The sequence below is a fragment of the Dermacentor silvarum genome, chromosome 2 (genome assembly GCF_013339745.2).
Source record: "Dermacentor silvarum isolate Dsil-2018 chromosome 2, BIME_Dsil_1.4, whole genome shotgun sequence".
In the NCBI taxonomy this organism is placed as follows: domain Eukaryota; kingdom Metazoa; phylum Arthropoda; class Arachnida; order Ixodida; family Ixodidae; genus Dermacentor; species Dermacentor silvarum.
Window position 1 is genome coordinate 161,207,850 of NC_051155.1, and position 19,897 is coordinate 161,227,746.

Below are 19,897 nucleotides of genomic sequence, written 5' to 3' on the forward strand. Positions count from 1 at the left end.
CACTATCTTGAGGAGTGTAGACGTGAACGCAGTACCTCTGTCCTTTATTATTACTGACGGAGCACCGTGACGCAGAACTATGTTTTCAAGGAAGAATCGTGCTGCTTCTACTGCGGTACCGCTTGGTAAAGCCTTTGTCTCTGCGTAGTGTGTTAGGTAATCGGTAGCCACTAATATCCACTTGTTTCCCGAAGTCTAAGTCGGGAATGTCCCCATAAGGTTCATTCCGATTTGGCAAAAGGCACCGTGGGCACTGGAACTGGTTGCAATATGCCAGCTGGTTTCAAAGGTGGCGATTTCCGTCCGTCTTTGACAGTCGATGCACGTGCGTACATAATGCTTCACAATAGCTGGAAGCCTTGGCCTGTAATATTTCTGCTGGACTCTGGCCAGTGTACGCGTGTACCTGAGGTGGCTGGACGCTAGTTCATCGTGGCGGGCTTGTAGTATTTCCCCACACGTAGGAGTAGGGAGGACGAGTAGGTATATGCTTCCCTTGGACGAAAAGTTATTTTATAGAGAACATCATTGCGCAAGCAGAATGATGGTAAGCTCCTTGCAAATGTCCTAGGCAAGCCCGTAGTCTGGCCCTTTAAAAAGTAAATGAGTGGCAGCAGCTCGTTGTCTTCCCGTTGCTGACGGCAAGTGGTAGCTTTGTCGACAACTCCTGTCGTCGTCTTCTGTGGCTTCATTGTGCTCCACCGGTGATCTAGAGGGGCAATCGGCGTCGGCGTGCTGTCGTCCGGACTTGTACACCACCGTCATGTCGAACTCTTGAAGCCGCAAACTCCACCGTGCCGACAGACCAGATAGGTCCTTCAAGTTGGCCAGCCAGCAAAGAGAGTGATGGTCGCTGACAACGTGGCTTTTTTTTTAGACCATCGAAATTCTCGGAACATCGCTTGTGGGAGACCGCATGATTGTAGTCATTTAGCTGGATTGCTCAAACTTAATGACGTACGAGGAATAGAAATGCGTAATAAACTAATTACGAACAGTCACTAATTAATTTAATAAATAATTACATTACGGCACATGTATTTTAGTTTCGGGACTGTGGCCGGTGATTTCGACAGTGCATTCTTTCAAAAGTGGGGAGAAAACGGTATACTTTGCCCCCCCTCCACCCCCTTTTTGGCAGTGGGGGGCAAGTGCCCTGTTTAGAATGTGTGGAATTACCATGTGTGGAATAACCGCACCCTCTGTACAGCCGAGTCATGCGCCCAATGCACTCGGCCACGACCGCGCTAAAGCGCACTATCGGCATATCGGAGGAGAGGACGGAAGTTGCCAGGGAGAGGAAAAGTCTCCTGACTAGAGCTTGGTACGTTTGTCGGTGGTGACTGATTTAGTTGAATGGGGCGTCTTGGTACGAATGGTGGGAAGGTGAGCTCCATACACTTTGATGTATTGCTCTCGGTCACTTTCATGACCTCAAATCCATTTCGATAGTGTACGAATTCATGGACACGATTGAAAACATACGGTGTTGGAAACTTTTGCAAGGAAAAGTGTAGCGAGGAATGAATCTCGTAGAGTTCTTACATTTTTGGCAAGTCATTGTGATCATGGAAAGTAGCGCACTTCCCGCAATTATGATGCCAGCTTGCCTGTATCCTCATCAATCAGTAAAATGAGCTTACTGTTCAATCAACACTATTGTAGCACAATGAAATCTACTGTTAACTGACCAAAAATATGACCGGTTAGTTGTTGCCCGCGATAGTGGATTCTAGTAAATGTATAAATACATATAGTAAGCTATAAATTATTAGTTACACGACAAACACGAGAAAGGTGAATTTTGATTAACTGAAACCACAATATTCATGTGAATCTATCAGTCAAGAGGCCAATTAATTGTCTTGCCTACTACACCATTGAAGAGGGATAGGTGATGATGAGAGTGTATTGTTCGTATTTTTGAAAGTCACCTGCACAATCGCGGCATTCTGATTTCATAATGACAAGCTTGCAACAGCGCTGGGGGAGAAGACATTATGACATAATTTTGTGTACATTTTTCAGAAAGAATATTTACAAGCATGATGCTGATATTCTGCGTTGTAGTAATGGCATCTCTCAGCTACGGTGAGTTTCTGGAGCATCTGTATGCTCTCTTTAATGTGAGCAGCATAAAATCACGAAACAATTTGAAGGGTGCGTCTGTCACAAAACGTGCGCCGAAAACATTCAAGTATGCTGGGCCAAGTATAATATTGTGTCTATCTCTGGAAATACATTTCAGCGTTTCTTTTTACTTATTTGCCACTGTAGTTTATTCAGGAAATTCGCGGACATTTTAAATTACTGTCGACATACTTAAATTTCAGGGAAACTTGAAACAATCAAAGCGTTTCTTCCAAGGTAAAATTGCTGGATTTAGTTCACCTACTCAACATGGGGATGGTTTCGAAGATGGCAAACTGATGTATAATTGTGTAAGGATATAATAAAAAGCCGTCAGTCTGACCAATCACTTATTATGTAACTTTTTCACTTTCTTCTTCCTTCTGTCACAAGGTTTATTGACTTGATGTGACGTCACACACTCCGGAATTTTCGTTCAAACGCGTCCAGGGGTGATATGGAACTATTCACATATTTGCCAAGCTGCTCCCAGTATGATGATGATGATCATGGTGATTTATTGGTCTTTATATTTACACTGGTGCTAGGCTTAATGTTTCCGTTTTTCTCTTCATAGGATATGGTTTTCCCACACCTTGCTACCTGACTGTGTTTGTTACCACGTTTGAGGCACTGAAATGCGATTAGGAACCTTCCAGTCCGTTACGCAAAAAGACGAAGTTGGCCGTTAAATATCTAGAATCTTCATATGATGTAGTGCGTCAAAATAGATTTTCATTGAGAGATTTTACTTGCCTTGTTGCAGTTCTGTTTTGGACAATACGGTCGACAATTCTGCAGCCGGTCCACTGGTAGAGAGGGACCACTACGGCTAGAAGCAAAGTGAGGACCACCGCGAATACCAACAATGTAGGAGTTGTATTTGTGTTTGATAGCGGCTTCCAGATCATTCTTTCATCTCTTCAGCTATGGTGCCAGGAATTCTTTATATATCATATTAGCCGTTCAGCTCAGCGTTGCCTTCCGGGTGGCACGGAGTTACGAACCTCAGCGTTATTTCTTTTCTCATTGTCAATTGCCTCAACTGATCACTTTAAAGGGCTGGCCCTTTGTCAGATATGATCACCTTTGTATTCTTGAATACCTCATGATTCATAAGCGATATGACAAAGGCGGCGTCCTCGCTTCGTGCTTTTCCTGCTGCAATTCGAGCACATTCTTCAATGGCAACGATAAACGTTTGTGTGCTGTGCACCCCTTAATTCTTCTTTTTTACTTAGGCACAAATCATACTGTAGAACTCAATGGGCGCCTTTGAGTAAGTTGGGATTGTAATTGTTTTTCTACGTGGTCTGTACTTGACTTTGGTTACCCGGCACTGGCGACATCTGTTCACGTGGTCGTACAGATCATTTTTCATACTATAGGCCATACGAAGCGTTGGTGTAACTTGATGGGGGTCCTCTAAAAGCCGTCATGACCTCCGGACGGTGGACTCTCGTGGTAGGATTCCAGGATGCTACGCCTGCATGTCTCTGGAATCTGCAACTTGTCATCGCACAGACACTGCTTTCAGTATTGCCCCCAAATACTTGCAACGTACCTGTCTTGCGTGTGCGATTCCTTCCACTTTAAATATGTTAAATCTGAAAGCGCCGGTGGCAGATAGTTTATCACCAGGCTGGTGAGAAACATCAACGATAAAATGCTGAATCTCGCATGCCCATTGTGCGATTCTGCCTTTTCGGTAAGGCAATCTCAAGGTATATTTAAAGCGTGGTTGTCGGGGAACAAATTGCAATGTCAGCCGTCCTTCAAGAGAACTGTGGAAGTACCTCAAGACCTTTACCATGGTCAGTGCTTCCTTTTTAGTTGTCGAATAATTCTGCTGAGACTTGTGAAAATATACGAATTATTATCCATTATGTTAAATAGCCTTCCTCTTTGTTCTTCGTCATTTCGCTAATTGAGAAGCGAGCCCATCCCCAAAATCTTACCATTATAATGCTCATCGCTTTCAACCAACTCGAACGGCTTCGCAAAATTCGTAAACACTAAAACGGGATGATTTAATATTGCTTCCACAATATCCTGGTAAGGACGTTCACACTCTTCATTCCGTACGGTTGAAACGTCTTTACGCATACGTAGTCAAGCACCTTGCATTTGTAGCGAAACGCCTTATTGAGCACTCTCAAGTGATCGGGCCAATCCGAGAAAAACTCGCAATCAGTGCAAATGATGCTACTTAGTTAAACTTGACATCCTTCTCACCGATTCTTCCTTCATGATTTTTGCGTGTCCGTCGAATACCCGGCCCAAAATCGCAACCGAGAGTCTAAAAACTCACTTTTCTATATAATGATATATATTTAGCTTGGTTTTCTTCGGTGCGTTCAGAACTTCCTACAAACGTTGTTCATGCTTGCTTATCGTTCTTGAGTAAACAATGATGTCATCTGTATACACATTGCAAAAATCCACACTTAAAGGCTGGAGTACTTCATTCATCCTTTATTTAAAACCAGCTGCATGATTTTTTTTAATTTTATATACTACAAGCCATAATTTGGCTATCGCAGGAGCGGAAAAAAAAACACAAACATATAAAATAATACAAGTCATAAAAAATTAGGGGCAGCTTCACACTAAGTGGTGCGAAGACTGGGCAAACAGCGAAGCTTGGGATCCTTCCCTAGCTTTAACTTTGCTTTCCTTTGCTTAACTTGGTTTGACTTGGCTTCTTCTTAGCTTTAACATTGCTTAACTTGGTTTGGCTTGGCTGCATGGTTCTTAGCTTTGTCTTTGCTTTCCTTTGCTTAACTTGGTTTGGCTTGGTTAGTGCTTAACCAAACTTAGGTGCGCAGTCTTCTAAAGGCCACTTTATAGTCCGACTTAGCGTTGACGCGCTAGCGCACTCGGCACTGGGGACGCCACGCCAACGAAAACGCAACACTTTAAAGTCCGGCGCGAGGCGCGGCCGACGTATCCGGCGTTCGTCGTCGTTCCCCGGCTGCAGCTGGCGTCGAGATGCGACATGCTGCATTTCGCGCCGGCCTCGTCATCCATAATGGACCGCATCCTCATCTCGTCGAGCAAAGCCGCTATTCTGGACATCCCGCCATTTTCTTCGAGGCGTGACGTAGGCGCGACACTTACAAAATGGCGCTAATGGCCCCGTTTTGCTTTCGTAACGTGACGCAAATTTGACGTTCCGCCTAAGAAACTGTAATGTAGGCATTGAACCTAGCGTTCTTGATAAAGGGAAACAGTTTTCCTACCCAGTAAAAATAAAGCAGCTAGCTCAAAGCGTACGATTATTCCATCAAAATCGTTTCTCGCTTCTGTCGTCTGCATGCGCACAAGCTGTCGTCTGCTTGATTAGCTAGGATGCATGTCGTCTGGAAACGGAATGAGTCATCGTATATTGGTGCCCACGCGCTTGCCTTCTACCTTGAGAAAACATACGCGACCTACCAGTGATGATGCGCGCACGCTCTAGGCCGCGTTATCGCTATCTCGTGAAACGCAAGTGACTCAGCCGGACTCGTTTGGCTGAGAAGCGGCCGAATATCATCGATAGCGTTGCGTGCGCCACAGATATCCGCTTGCGCGACGCAAGTGCCGGCACTGCCATCTCTTGTTCACTTCGCTGCTTACTCGCACCGCGAGAGGAAACTTCAAGACGCCGCATTGCGTATATTTATTTTTGTAAATTAAAAAGTCACCGTTGCCATAGCCTTTGATGACGCGAAAAGTCATTAATATTGATTACAATACAAACTCAATAGTGAAAAGTGCAAAAAGTCGCAGACAGTTTGTTACTTTCAACCAATATTATTTCAAATAAACGTGTTTTTAATAAAAATGATGGTGCAAAACACAAATAACAACACCACCCGAGAGCGATGCAAATGCTATGAACACGCGTTGTGAACAAAAGATTTTTATGGCCCGAAATGAGAGGGAAAATGCGGCGATAGGCATGCCTCTCCACTGCCATTGCATATTGCCGCTCATTACCATAATTCGCGCGGCTCGTCGCACCTCAAATTATGGCGGGAAATCTCTGCAATGGCGGCCCAGCGCAACGTCACGCAACGTCAAATTGACGTTTACGAAACAGCCCTTCCTGTGACGCTCTTCACAGGATATTCCTTCAGCCAATCAGCAAGCTGACATGCCGGCTATCTTGGGACGCCACCACATATTCGTGAAATTGCAGATGCATTGTACGAGCTTCTGCACGCTACCGTCCACTTTCTTTTTAAAGCGCTAAAGTCGCAATATAGGTGCCAAGGACCACAAAAAAGTATTAGTCGATAAAACTGGCAGCTCCACGTCACGCTTCGTCATTCTGACGAAAACGCAAAATTGCATTTTGCAAAACTTCCGTTTCCCGGCACAAATTTCAAAACACGTGACCTCTGGACAGCCAATGAGACAGCCAAGATGGCGGATAATGGCGGCCGTGCAGCCGCCATGCGTGTCCAGTGGCGGCTGCACGGCCGCCATTATCCGCCATCTTGGCTGTCTCATTGGCTGTCCGGAGGTCACGTGTTTTGAAATTTGTGCCGGGAAACGGAAGTTTTGGTAAATGCAATTTTGCGTTTTCGTCAGAATGATGAAACGTGACGTGGAGCTGCAAACTTTATCGACTAATACTTTTTTGTGGTGCTTGGCACCTCTATTGCGACTTTAGCGCTTAAAAAGAAAGTGAACGGTAGCCTGCAGAAGCTCGTGCAATGCATCTGCAATTTCACGAATATGTGGAGGCGTCCCAAGATAGCCGGCATGTCAGCTTGCTGATTGGCTGAAGGAATATCCTGTGAAGAGCGTCACAGGAAGGGCTGTTTCGTAAACGTCAATTTGACGTTGCGTGACGTTGCGCTCGGTCGCCATTGCAGAGATTTCTCGCCATAATTTGTGGTGCGACGAGCCGCGCGAATTATGGTAATGAGCGGCAATATGCAATGGCAGTGGAGAGGCATGCCTATCGCCGCATTTTCCCTCTCATTTCGGGCCATAAAAATCTTTTGCTCACAACGCGTGTTCATAGCATTTGCATCGCTCTCGGGTGGTGTTGTTATTTGTGTTTTGCACCATCATTTTTATTAAAAACACGTTTATTTGAAATAATATTGGTTGAAACTAGCAAACTTTCTGCAACATTTCGCACTTCTCACTATTGCATTTGTATTGTAATCAATATTAATGACTTTTCGCGTCATCAAAGGCTATGACAACGGTGACTTTTTAATTTGCAAACAGAAATGCACGCAAGACGGCGTCTTGAAGTTTCCTCTCGCGGAGCGAGTAAGCAGCGAAGTGAACAAGAGATGGCAGTGCCGGCGTTTGCGTCGCTCAAGCGGATACCTGTGGCGCGCGCAACGCTATCGATGATATTCGGCGGCTTCTCAGCCAGACGAGTCGGGCTGAGTCACTTGCGGATCACGAGATAGCGATAACGCGGCCTAGAGCGTGCGCTGATCATCACTGGCAGGTCGCGTATGTTGTCTCAAGGTAGAAAGCAAGCGCGTGGGCGCCAATATACGATGACTTATTCCGTTTCCCGAGGCTATGCATCCGAGCTAATGAAGCAGACGACAGCCTGCGCGCATGCAGACGACGGAAGCGAAAAACGATTTTGATGGAATAATCGTACGCGTTGAGCTAGCTGTTTTATTTTTACTGGGGAGGAAAACTGTTTTGCTTTATCAGCCACGCTATGTTCAATGCCTACATTACAGATTCTTAGGCGAAACGTCAAATTTGCGTCACGTTACGAAAGCAAATCGGGGCTATCGGCGCCATTTTGTAAGTGTCACGCGTACGTCACGCTTCGAAGAAAACGGCGGAATGTCCAGAATAGAGCCACAGAATAGAGCCCCAAGATGGGCCGATAGGTACTGGTGGTGGCATGTGCAGCGAGTTAGCAGTTTCGTATCATCCTGAAACTCCTAGTTTCGTATAAAATACGCATGCATCTAGGCGGCGCGGGGCGGCGCAAACATTGGACTATAGAGTGGTTGGTTTTTGCACCTTCCATAATCACGGCTATCTACCAGCCCATCTTGTTCGACGAGACGTGGATGCGGCCCATTCTGGGTGACGAGTGCCGGCGCGAAATGCAGCATGTCGCATCTCGACGGCGGCTGCAGCCGGGTCACGCCGATGAACGCCGGATACGTCGGCCGCGCCTCGCGAGGTGGCGAGGGTAACCTGGGAGAGGGTGCTAATCTCGCAGAGCGATGACGTCAAGTGCGTCGCCTAGCAACGCTTTGCACCAGCTGCGCGAGGCGTTGCTAGACAACGCGCGGTGACGTCATCGCCAGCGCAGTTTTTTGTTCGCACTACGCGGCCTAACCAAGAGCTGAAACAGCTCCGCTGTTAAAACAACGCAACACATTAAAATTCAAGGCATTTACATGAAAAACCGGCTAGGGAGAACACTCAATAGCGTTCAGGAATACCTTCAGAGGTAAACAATGGGTAGTACCAAACAGATCATTGCAGTATATTCAATAGCCCCAAGGAAAAAACTGTATTTAGGTGTGTTATTGCGAGCGTGAAAGAGAGATAAGTTAAGTTGATTACCTTTTATTGTGGCTAGGGGCTTTGCACGTGACATATATATGTTACAGGAGATGTAGTAGGGTGAATAAATTGTGAGTGCAGAAGTTTGAGAGACCCAATGTTTCATTTTGCACGCCAAAGGGCAGCCTGCTATACTCTTAGATGTCAAATGGCGTCACAAATGCTGTGCAATTTTTGTGTTCTTCCACTAGTGACACCTGTCAATAGCCTTTGCGCAAATTTATTCTACGGAACCACTGACAGCCACCTGTTGCATCAATCATCTCACCAACGAGAGATATTGGGATCTGAATTAAGTTGGTCTGCTTGTTAAGCCGATAATCAGTACATAATTTTGAGTTATAGTCCTCTTTCGATAATATTCTTATTAGTGACGTGAATGTTGACGTTGCTGATTGGATTAGCCCCGCTGCAAGCATTTACTGCAGGTTCTGCTGAAGCAATGTTTTTTTACCATGTGAAAGACCATGTGGTTTTTTTTCCGTACAGTCGTAGCGTTTCGCAACTTGAATGGGACTTCGATGACGGGCGTAGCGGGTGGGTTAGCACCAACGTACAAGTCTGGGTGAGCGCCTGGGATATCTCCTGCTCTTTTAACAATTTCGGTGCTTTGTTCTTCTTTATCACAAGCTTTATTTAACTCGCATTGAAGTATTAGGTCATCTTGCCATGAAAAGTTAATCCTCAAGCGTTGCATGTGCGTCCTTGATAGCATATTTAAAGTGGACATAACTCATTAGGAGAGTTTCAAGTAGATGTTTAGAGCCTTCAAATTCTACAGTAATTCTCCCCAAGTCTCGAAGATGGCGAATTTACCCGTCGTAAATGTTAAACTCTATCACTTCAGCTTCATGCACTTCATCGTTTTTGATCAAACCTCCTTTTATCAAACTCACAGGCGCGTCTTTGTCAATTAGAACATGTATGTCTTGTTCATTGGGTTTCATTTGAGCGTGAAGGGCGTTAGGGTTAATAATGTATACGGAAGCGGTTTTGCTTGGTGGCTTGGGTTGCTTGCAGGGGGGGTCGTAAAAGATGACTTGTGATCCAGGCGGATGTCGATATTCTGTCGATGTCGAATGCTGCACCCATTAGAATTATGCGACATTTGCCAAAAGTCCTGGATTCAGTACTTCTGTGCTTCAGGTTGTAAAGTAGTTCTTCTGCCCTACTAAACACCCGGTTTATTCCAATTATAAGCAGTGGTACAATAGGTGTGTCACGAAGTGCTCATTTCGCCTCCCTGAACTAACCTTAGTTTTTCAATATAGTAGTCTAGTATGCTGCCGTATTGTCTGTACGAAATGGTATTTTTACACTGCTAAACACAATTCAAACGGAGGGCCACAAATAAACTTTTATTTCAGTGAACCCAATTCACTCTCTCAGCTGGTCGCTTTACAGGCGAACTTGTACACATTTATCCGCGACGCTGAAGCTGTTGAAATGCCCCCAAAACATCCACTTTTATGACTTCTCTTAAAGTTATATTTCTAATACAGTGTTGAGTTAAACCACAAATCAGCACTGTATGATGCTCCAGTTGCTTTTGTGGCGTCCGTTTCATTTGTCAAAACACAACCATGATATTCTTACGACTGTGCTACCTGTATCCTCGATAACTAATTTGGAAGGTGTAGACACAGTCTGTCGCGCTAACATTGTCTTATTGCCACTGGTACCGTTGTCTTGATTGAAATATGAGTGGCCTTCCGGTCACTGATCTCTACTTTAGAGATCAGTGGTTGCGGCTTGTTGACACTGGCGTCCAACTGGACGAGTTGTCTGTGAACCTGATAACTTCGGGCATATATATGTCCATCTTCATAACTTGCGCTGACATTGTAAACCCAAATAAGGGTCAGGGAGTAACGGCTGTGCGGAAATGCACAGACATGATGATGATCATCATCATCCGCTTTTACGGCGTGTACCCACTAAGAGGGAGAGGCCTAAAATCAGGCGGCTAGAAGTAGCTTCAGAGAATTCCTATTTGATGAGGAGGAACGCAAATTAAAGGAAAAAAAAAAACAAAAGGGAATACTGAAAAACTTGAATAGTATGCGAGTGAGCAGGCAGGCTAGCTGAGTAAAAATGTTTAAAGACGTAATATTCAAGTAAAGACTAAAGACAACGTGAATAAAGGATTTGGAAAAACAACGTTCTTTACTCAAAGGAATAGTGATGAGATAAAAACTTTTGAAAAAATTTGCAGAGTAAACATTTTGTTTCAGTTGAAAAATCAAACAAGAAAATACGGTCAGCCTGATGAAAGATTTATCACGGAACTTCTTTCTCTTCTTCTTCCCTCTCATGGCACGAGGCCTGATGGCTTGACGGCATTTAACAAGTTTGTTGTTGAACATAAGCAATTTAGTTTTACAAAATTCGAAAAATTTCTGGACACACCTTATGTGACTCCTTAGCTGTAACTGCAAGTGCTAATGTCTCCTTTACATAAGGTCTCGTAGAAAACTTCCAAGTTGGCGCACCCTACGCAGGTTATGCTGTTATTTAATGAAGCGCACGTTGAGCACGCCAAGCTTACGTGGGCGCAAACACATTGCATTATTAACCATGTCTGGAGCACTTAGCAAAGCTACAATGTCGCGCCACAGTCACGAATGACGTTCCGTCATGATTTGGGTTTAAAAGCAAACCATATTTCATCAGTCATGAAATTACCATTTCAGTAACTATTATTCAGCGATATTTCTTCTGTTGTGTTTCCCCTATCAGCGTCGTCGGGGGCCATCAGAGACGCGAACATTTTCGTGGACACCATTTTCCAGGAAAAGATGCCACTCCTCGTGAAGGAATCGCCAAGGCTTTTCCCCTACGCCACCATCGAAGACTTCAGTTTCAAGGTACTTGCGCGACGGTTACTCTTGAATAGTGTTTCATAGCATAAACAAAACAAAATGATGAGCAGCAGGCCAACAAGAAATGTCTCTTAAAGCGAACGTTTTGACAAAGAGACGTGTCTTCGTCAAGGTGAAGACGATAAAACGAAGTAACCTAAGTTACAGTGCAAACCCCACAGGTACGTTGCGATTCTGAGCGAGAGAAAGAGAAAGCACTTCTTATGAGTTGTGAATGCGAAAGCATTCTTGTCCAATTGAACACCGCTGAGCGGTCTTTCGAGTTTTGCGCTGCGAGTTATGCACCATAGCGGTAAGTGCTGCCCGAGCCAGCAAGCAGCATCAGCCTGCGGTGGTAACGCCACATGCCACCGACATCCTGCGCGACGAGAGACCGAGGAAGCAGCAGCGGCCAACAAGGCCGGCAGACGCGCGCAGCAGCTAAGCCCAATGGGGGTGATATATATATATATATATATATATATATATATATATATATATATATATATGAACCGCGCGCCGGCTTCCGAGAGCAAGACGGTGGCACCCGCACGTGCGCGTCACGCGACTGCCTCGCCGGCGACAACCCGTCTCGCCCCGCGGCTTCGCGTCGCCGTATCTGCTCCATCGAGGCACGCTGGTTATGTGGCGTCGCTTCGATGCCCTCTCCCCTCACGCAACACCGTTTAGCCCGCACGTGGCCCGCACTGCTCCGTAGCGCCTCTTCATCTTCACAACCCCAATATCTCTCTCTCTGCTACGTCGACGCGCGATCGTGACGTGACGTCGCCTCCAATGGGAATTTATGCGCCGCTTCACTGCTGCAGACGCCGGCTTTTTCGCTCAACGGGCCATTTGATGCTTTCGCATCACAAGTAAGGAGAGGAAAGTCGGGGAGGCAACGAGATGAGCGTCCGGTTTGCAAGCCTACGATCAGGGTAAAAGAAAGGAAGAATGAAAAGTGGAAAAAAGCGACAGAGTGAGCACTGTGCGCACGTGATACGATGGAAAGGATGACTAAAGACGGTGTCTCAGGCTGGAACCCTTCAATAGCTGCACTATAGTGGATGAATGTAAAGCTCCAATGTTTTAAAGGTCGAGAAGCAATTTACTCTGCTAGAACCCAACAAGGGACCGAAAGCCCGACTTACCCAGGATAAACTACGACATAGCAGACAAAGAAAACTTCGCTTTAATAAATATAAATGAACTTTTTAAGATTGACGATTGTCGATTCAACAAGGCTGATGATTTTTAAAGACGATCGACATTACAAACATTCCGCAAGCTATACCATAACGTGGGAGCTCCAAATGAAGCAGGACGAGGATATTCACGATAAGGCCATGCTTGCTTACAGGGACCTCGAGAAACGTTTTCCCTATTAATGAAAATTGCCAACAAGTACGAAGAAAGTGGTGATCTTTTTTCGGTTCACTGCACTGTAAGTGGTGCTGATGGTGATGATTATTTTGAAGCAGGCGGGGTTAACCTCACATACATAGCCGGCAATTGTTCCGCCTGATCCTCCTTTGAGTTGAGATCAGGGGTGTGTCACCTGGTATCGATGAGCCCCGTGCCTCGTAGAAAGGCTATCAGCAATCCATGAGTCCCACAGTCTTGTGGATTCCTAAAGTGAAAGGGGATTGCACTCTTAGGGTTCTGACAAGTCCACGAAGGAAGGTCTCCATGGAGGCGTGTACAAAGGACCTTTGCATTCGTTGCCCCTCTCCTAGAATAATCTGTGGCGATATTAACGCACATCATTCGCTTTGGGGAGATAAGATTGCAGATTTCCGAGGCAAGGGACTTGTCGCAGCCGCGGATGCTATCGACTTATGTATCGCGAATGACGGCAAACCGACTTTCTTCAGACTACCAGATTCATGGAGGGCCATAGATCTCCTGTTTCATTCTACAGACCTTTTCTTATACCGTCGACAATGGCCCCAGACAGGATGGGCAGCGACCATTTTCCGATCTTCACTAACATCACCAGGGGCGGCATTTTGTAAGAGTCTACCTAGTGGACTGTCCATTTCGCCATTTCGGCGACCGTTGATTCGCTGCAGCTTGACGTGCAGGAAGGTGCCAGCCAGTCTCCTTCCTGCACGTCAAGCTGCAGCGAATCAACGGTCGCCGAAATGGACAGTCCACTAGGTAGATTCTTACAGAATACCGCCCCAGATTTCACACTGCTGGTCGATAATTCACTGCACTGTATACACAAAGGAGGTAGTGCGAAATGATACCTGTGGCGATAGATATTTAGTGGATGAACGGATGGGGGAGGAGGGAGATGCTATGAGCGTCCCCTTTGAAATGGGGTGGTGGGTTGTACCGTTACGCTTTTTTTTTCTTATTTGCCGAATGTCTTACCAACATTATTTTTCTTAACAGTAAAAAAATTGCCAGCCTCCGGGATATTCGCCCAAATTCCCGAATAACTCGCCGGACGTTTTAATAAAGTTTTAATCATCAGACTTTCTGAGCCATTATTGGTAACTTTGTTTTACGCCTGTGTTGTGTGCGTGTCTCCCTACATTTCCGCCACCAAACCTACAACCGTCCTTTAGTAATGTCTGTTGCGGGCATGTTTACTTTCCCTCCGCTATTCCAACGGTCTCGTTCCTTCTCTGGATGTTTCAGTACACTGAAAAACAAATAAGTTAGTATACAGACACCTACCGATTCTGAAGTCATTCTGAAGTTCTCCCAACATGCCGTTATGTTCTGCTCATCCCTGTAGTTTTATATTAATTGTCTGTTTTGCTTACATGTATACTATCGATGTAATGGTCAATTGTTTATATATGAGTGTATTCTATCTTTTTCCACGTAACCTTTACAAATTTAATTAATTCTGCTTTATCGCCAACTGTCTCGTATTCGCCTATATTGTAAGTTTGTTTTCGAATGCTTTCAACGCAGCTTTGCTTGCTTTTTGGTCCTAGTTCATTATACAGCCTAACGGGAACCTTCTCTAATCATGTTGCTGTGCGCACAAAATTTCTCTTCGGTTTTTGCCGGTTGAAATTTCTCAGCCCTAGTTATATTTTTGTCTGGTTCTCATACATTCTCTCTTTTTATTGCGATAGCAATTTATGGACACTCCAGGCGCATTTCCACTATCGTCGTCACCGTCGGCGTCGTCGTGATGTTCCGTATAAAGTCCAAGAGCGATAACATAATGGCTGTGTGCCGTATGCTGTATGCACGAGATCGAGTGTACTAGACAATGGTCGAGTGGGCCGAACGGCGCTCTCCCGCTGAAGCGCCGCGTATGGAAAAAATAGTGCGAGGGCGCTGCGAGCGAACTGGATTGGGGCGGAGACGCGCTCCGCGGCATATTCAACGTACTTTCGCTGCGGTGTTGTGTCTGGCGGCTCTTCGGGACAAAGGAAGCCTCACCGACAGACGTGAAGCTGTAGAGTGCTCTTCACGCTTGTTGTTTCTCGCTGCCGGGGATCGTCACCGTCACCTGGGACTGATGGACGAGCAATTAGTCTCCAGGCAGCAATGGATCATCGGCCTCGTGCGTCGCTAAAATTTCAACGTAACTCTTGGTGTGTTTCCGTGAAACGCCAGCGCCCGCCCGCACTACGACGAGGCCCGGGGCCGTCGGTGACGCGCAAACCAGGAGCTCCCTTCCGAGACGACAACAACCGCCGCCCTCCCTGCAAACGGTGGAATCCGCGACGGCCAATCTCCGGACTGACCGTCACGGAGAGGCAACTAATTCGGGGCCAGCGTCGAGCATTCCCGTGGGAACCACGTGGACGCTTGGTTCCCGAGGTGCCACCCGTTGCCTCATGTGCGGGGGCGGCCAGGCAACATTGGAGGCGGAGTGAGGCGGAAGGGGGACACATCATGGGCAGGATATTGCGAGCTGGTCGAAGATTGTCATTGGCTAAGAAGAACTAATGTGCATTCACGCTACGGCTATACTTCCTTGCGGCCTCGAGGCCTCGTTTTATTGCGATAGCAATTATATGGACACTCAAAAGCAGATTTCTGCCGTCGGCGTCGCCGTCGCCGTAGCCGTCGCCGTGAGGTTCCGTATGACGTCATTTGGAGAAGAAATTGTCGCCGATGATAAGTGGTTCTTGAGGGAAAGGGAAAGGTTGGCGCTATCTTCTGCAGCCCTTGAGGGAGCACGGCTCAGCGCCAACTGTCGCCGATGATGATGATAAGTGGTTCTTGAGGGAAAGGGAAAGGTTGACGCTATCTTCTGCAGCCCTTGAGGGAGCACGGCTCAGCGCCAACGAACGCTGTATGTGCGAGTGAAAGGGCGCGAGGGGCGCGTCTTTCACGGGGAGTGAACGCACGGCGGAGAACAAACGCGCGTTCTGCGCCGTGCTCGCTTAAGGGCTGCAGAAGTAGGCGTCTCTTTTCTCCTTTACAATCACCATATATGTAGAGCAAACGCACCTTCTTCCGACGCGCGAGAAGCCATGGGGGAGGGGGAGGGAAGGGAGGCGACGTTTAGCTGCGGCACCAAGTGCCTATTTATATCACAGGCTCCAGCAACAGTCACCAACGCCGCACGCATTTTGAGCGAACGCGGGCAAAACGCCGATGGCGTCGACAACAGTTCTGCGTGTTGCCGATGCTGCTGCATGTCCAAGTTTATACAGCTGATAAAGCTAATATCATTACTCCGTATAGCTCTCTACAAATTTGCTATCGCAATTGATGCTTCGCCTTTCAGGTGAAACTGCGACCTTTTTAAAATAATTGCAAGGAGTTCCGGGAAATCTAAGGCTAGGCTGTTAATGGCACTCATATATCTGTTCTATTTGGCTATTATTGCTTTAACTCCAACCTGTGTATCAGAAGAGGAAACGTCGTCCCGCCACCCCTCCCCCCTTTTTTTGTCTTTTATACACTGGATGACTAGATGCCTTTGGCGACAGTTAATGGACGATGTAATAGATCAGATGGCTCAGCCTGATGACCAACATCACTACAAAACACTTGTACTGCAGTACATCACTCCCTTGCTTTTCGTATAGTGGTGTTGTATCCACGGTGAGCAAAATAACTGCGGTCAAGATTGCGAGCTAAGGATAGAACGCTTTATTTGGAAAAGCGCTCCGTGAAATACAAGGTACAGGCAAATCACAACGATAGCGTCAATCATCGTCTTCAGTGGTGGATTTCTATCACATGAGAAAGTGTGAAGGTTATATATGCCAGTATAACTGCACATTCCAGAGCCATCTCTCATTCTCTCGTGCATTCAAGAAAGAGCATTTTTCGCGACGCATCCACAATCTGAGCAGACATGCTCTCCCGGCTATAGAATGGGTGACATGTTAAACAAATGTTGAATACTGCAAGCGCGCGTTGTGACAATATAACAATAGTCTTAATACGGAAAAACGGACACCGGCAAAAAGCAAAAGAATCCTGCATGGCAGTGTGCCTCTATTTAAATTAGAAGGATTGTCGAGCTTTCAAGGCATTCATGGATGATGCTCTTTTTTTTGGTGAATACAACACTTCAGCGGGTCATGGCACCAGGATATGCTAGATCCTGCGGGGCTGTATCTTGAAAGCCATCTGCGGCGGGGACAGAGTACGCCCTTCCTGCGTTTTCGCGGCTAAGATCGCGCTGGTGCGAGCGCCGGCACGAAGCTGCGCTGACTCACTCCACCGTTTTGACAGCGAAGTTTCCGCAGTCATCGAGTGAGATGCGTTCATGTTTGCTTGTGCGCGCGTGACACCATGCTTGTTAATTTAGTTAGTAGCCTATGTTTACCAGTTTACACGGCCGATAAAACTACCATCCTTATTTTGTATATCTGTCCACTAATTTGCTATCGCAATCGATGCTTCGCCTTTCGGGCGAAACTGCCACTTTTTTTGAAGTATCGCTTCTTTGGCTCCACTTGCCACTTAGCGAGAAGCATGGACTACCAACTAGACCAATTTGCAACGATGATCGTGTGCTCATGCACCACTGCGTTCCACGCGAGAGCACGAAGGTGACATCATTCCTCACGCGTCTGAGATACAGGTATTCCTCGTGCAACGTACCCCGCATCATAGTGCGACGTACTTAACCCCGAGTACCCTGAGTGACACCGGCAAAACACTCATTTCACAGGCGTGAGGTAGAGCGTGATTGAGGGGTGACGGGTGTGATTAAACTCGAGCATGAGCATAGGCTATGTTATGAGTACGAGGAGGAGCTGGTTAGCTTTAGTGGACGTGAATATAAACGTTAGGGACTTTCGGCGAGCGTGAGTGGATGTGAGCTAGCTTCGATGAGGAGAAGCCCGTGCAAGTAAAGAACCTGAGTGAGTGTTGACGAATGCTAGTGCAAATGAGTGCGGGTGAGCAAAGGACATGAGAAAGTATTGGTGAGTTTTTATTAATGAAGTATTCTGCCAACCCAATGTCCGGCAGGTGTCGAAGAATGGCAGGACCAACCGTGACCTGGAGGTGAACATGACACGTGGCGAGATCCATGGCCTCGATCATGCCGTGCAGCGGCAGGGTGATTGCCGTGCGCCTGACTATTACAGCGAAAATGTCACCATCTTCTGCTCCCTCACCCTGCAGGGACTCAACGTCACCTTCACTGCGTTGGTACGTTACTAGCCCTTTGGTGACACTGCTTGTGAGATCTGAGAAACATATTTACAAGGGGATATCCGTTTGAAGCTCTTCCTCGACTGCACCGCATGCTGGGTGGCTCGTGCCCCGAGAGCAGTGCTGTCCACGATATTTAACAATTGTCATCCATTCCTGCGATGACAGGGGTCCGCTCTAGAGCAGTCGATTAGACGCTGCATGTTAATGTTATGCAGGTTTTAAAAGGACTTCTGTTCTGTGCTTCCGTACTTGGCGCACAAATAAAAAAAATAATCAACGGATCCTGAAGTGGCATTTATAAATCGAAATTACAAATTTAATCAATTCGTTGCTGGACTCATTTACATGAGATAGCTGATGGATGGGGCCTAAGACCGGAAGAGGAACTGATACAGCTTTTTGTTCGTATAGGTACTTGTCATCGGTTTGTCGCCATTGCTAATAATTATGCTCAACATCGATAATGACATGCACTTGTTCTAGAGAATAGTTCTAACGTAACATGTTCTTGTGAATATGGGCCTAGGCCCTCATAGGGCCGGTTTAATTGTGAAATTATTCTTGGTTATCTGAGGCGCTCATTTCGCAGTCGGCCATAATCAGCCCGCCTGAACGCCCTCAGATGACTATTCCGCGAAGTAAGCACACTGACGCTAGCCGCAATTTTTACTGTACCAGTGATATCTTCAACTTTCGCATCTTGAGCAACCTCATGCATAAACATTACTTTTAATAATAGCCCCACTGAGCGGCAAGGCTAACCACCTCATCACACTAAACGCAGGCTCAAGGAGACACCCTGTCCGCCATTCGGAAGACCATCTGGGTGAATGTAGCTGTAAGAAGGACGGCGGCTTTCTTCGAAGCCAGCCCTTATACCGGTCGGGACGCGACTCTCTTCACGTTCCACATCGGGAGCTTCCAGCTCAGCGTTGCGTACGGACACTCGCTGATTCTGAACGAGGGCCGCAGCCAGAAATTCAAAGAGGAGATATCTGCCAGAGTCAAGAAGGAGCTAATGAGCATCTTTACCTTGGAGTACAAGGACCTACTCAGTCCGTGCTGTAGAATCGGTCAGGTTCCCCAGGGCCTCATGGTCACGTTCCCCAAGGCTTTGAGTAAGACACGCGAGATGGTTAGAAATAAAGAACTGGCTTAGACTTAGTCATGACAGGAAAGGAGCGGTGCCGCTGTCCAGCGTAATCATGCGTTCTTGGTGATGTATCTGAAACTTCCGGCTTTTTTTATCGTGACACTAGTTCTATCTTTTTTACTACTGTCCAGTTAATCATAGAGGGCAAGCCCAATACATGGTTTGTGCGAGGGAACCACCTACAGCATTACAAGTGCAAGCCCACTGTCTGTGTGTGTGGGCTAGTAAAAAAAAAAATCACGCTGTGTTTATACGTTACTAAAATAAAAAAAAGTATTTTTTTTTCATGTGTGGTTCTTGTGTGTCCAATAGACTGTTAAATCATACCGTCTGCCTAAAGTGATGCGTTGGGTGGCTAGGCTACTTCGCGCTCCCTCGAACGGCGTGCCATCGACTATAGCGCCGATTTTGACCAACGCAGTTCTTGAAAAAGAATGGACTTTCGTGCCAATAGAAAATGTGACAGCTTGATTGATTAAAAAATTTCAGCGAGATTACAGGTTTATGAGTACAAGCTGCTGCTGTTCATTTACAAAAATATTTTAAGTAACGTCGGAAAATCAAGGCTCATATCAATATCCCATTGCGGAGG

General features: G+C 46.4%; 1 protein-coding gene across 1 annotated transcript; it reads left to right on the forward strand.

Moving 5' to 3' along the window:
- Positions 1–1,294: 1,294 nt before the first annotated feature.
- LOC119441157 (uncharacterized) lies at positions 1,295–19,523 on the forward strand. Its single transcript, XM_037705832.2, has 5 exons — positions 1,295–1,386; positions 2,029–2,091; positions 11,428–11,555; positions 17,964–18,146; positions 18,937–19,523. Exons 2-5 carry the CDS (start codon positions 2,046–2,048, stop codon positions 19,309–19,311), a joined length of 732 nt encoding a protein of 243 aa, XP_037561760.1. The 5' UTR covers positions 1,295–1,386; positions 2,029–2,045; the 3' UTR covers positions 19,312–19,523.
- The last annotated feature ends 374 nt before the right edge of the window (positions 19,524–19,897 follow it).

Bases quoted from the DNA above. Each gene is read 5' to 3' on its own strand.
- LOC119441157 (XM_037705832.2), top strand. From the start codon at position 2,046: ATGATGCTGATATTCTGCGTTGTAGTAATGGCATCTCTCAGCTACG. The intron at 11,556-17,963 runs GTACTTGCGCGA...AATGTCCGGCAG, and splicing joins TCGAAGACTTCAGTTTCAAG to GTGTCGAAGAATGGCAGGAC. The intron at 18,147-18,936 runs GTACGTTACTAG...CACTAAACGCAG, and splicing joins ACGTCACCTTCACTGCGTTG to GCTCAAGGAGACACCCTGTC.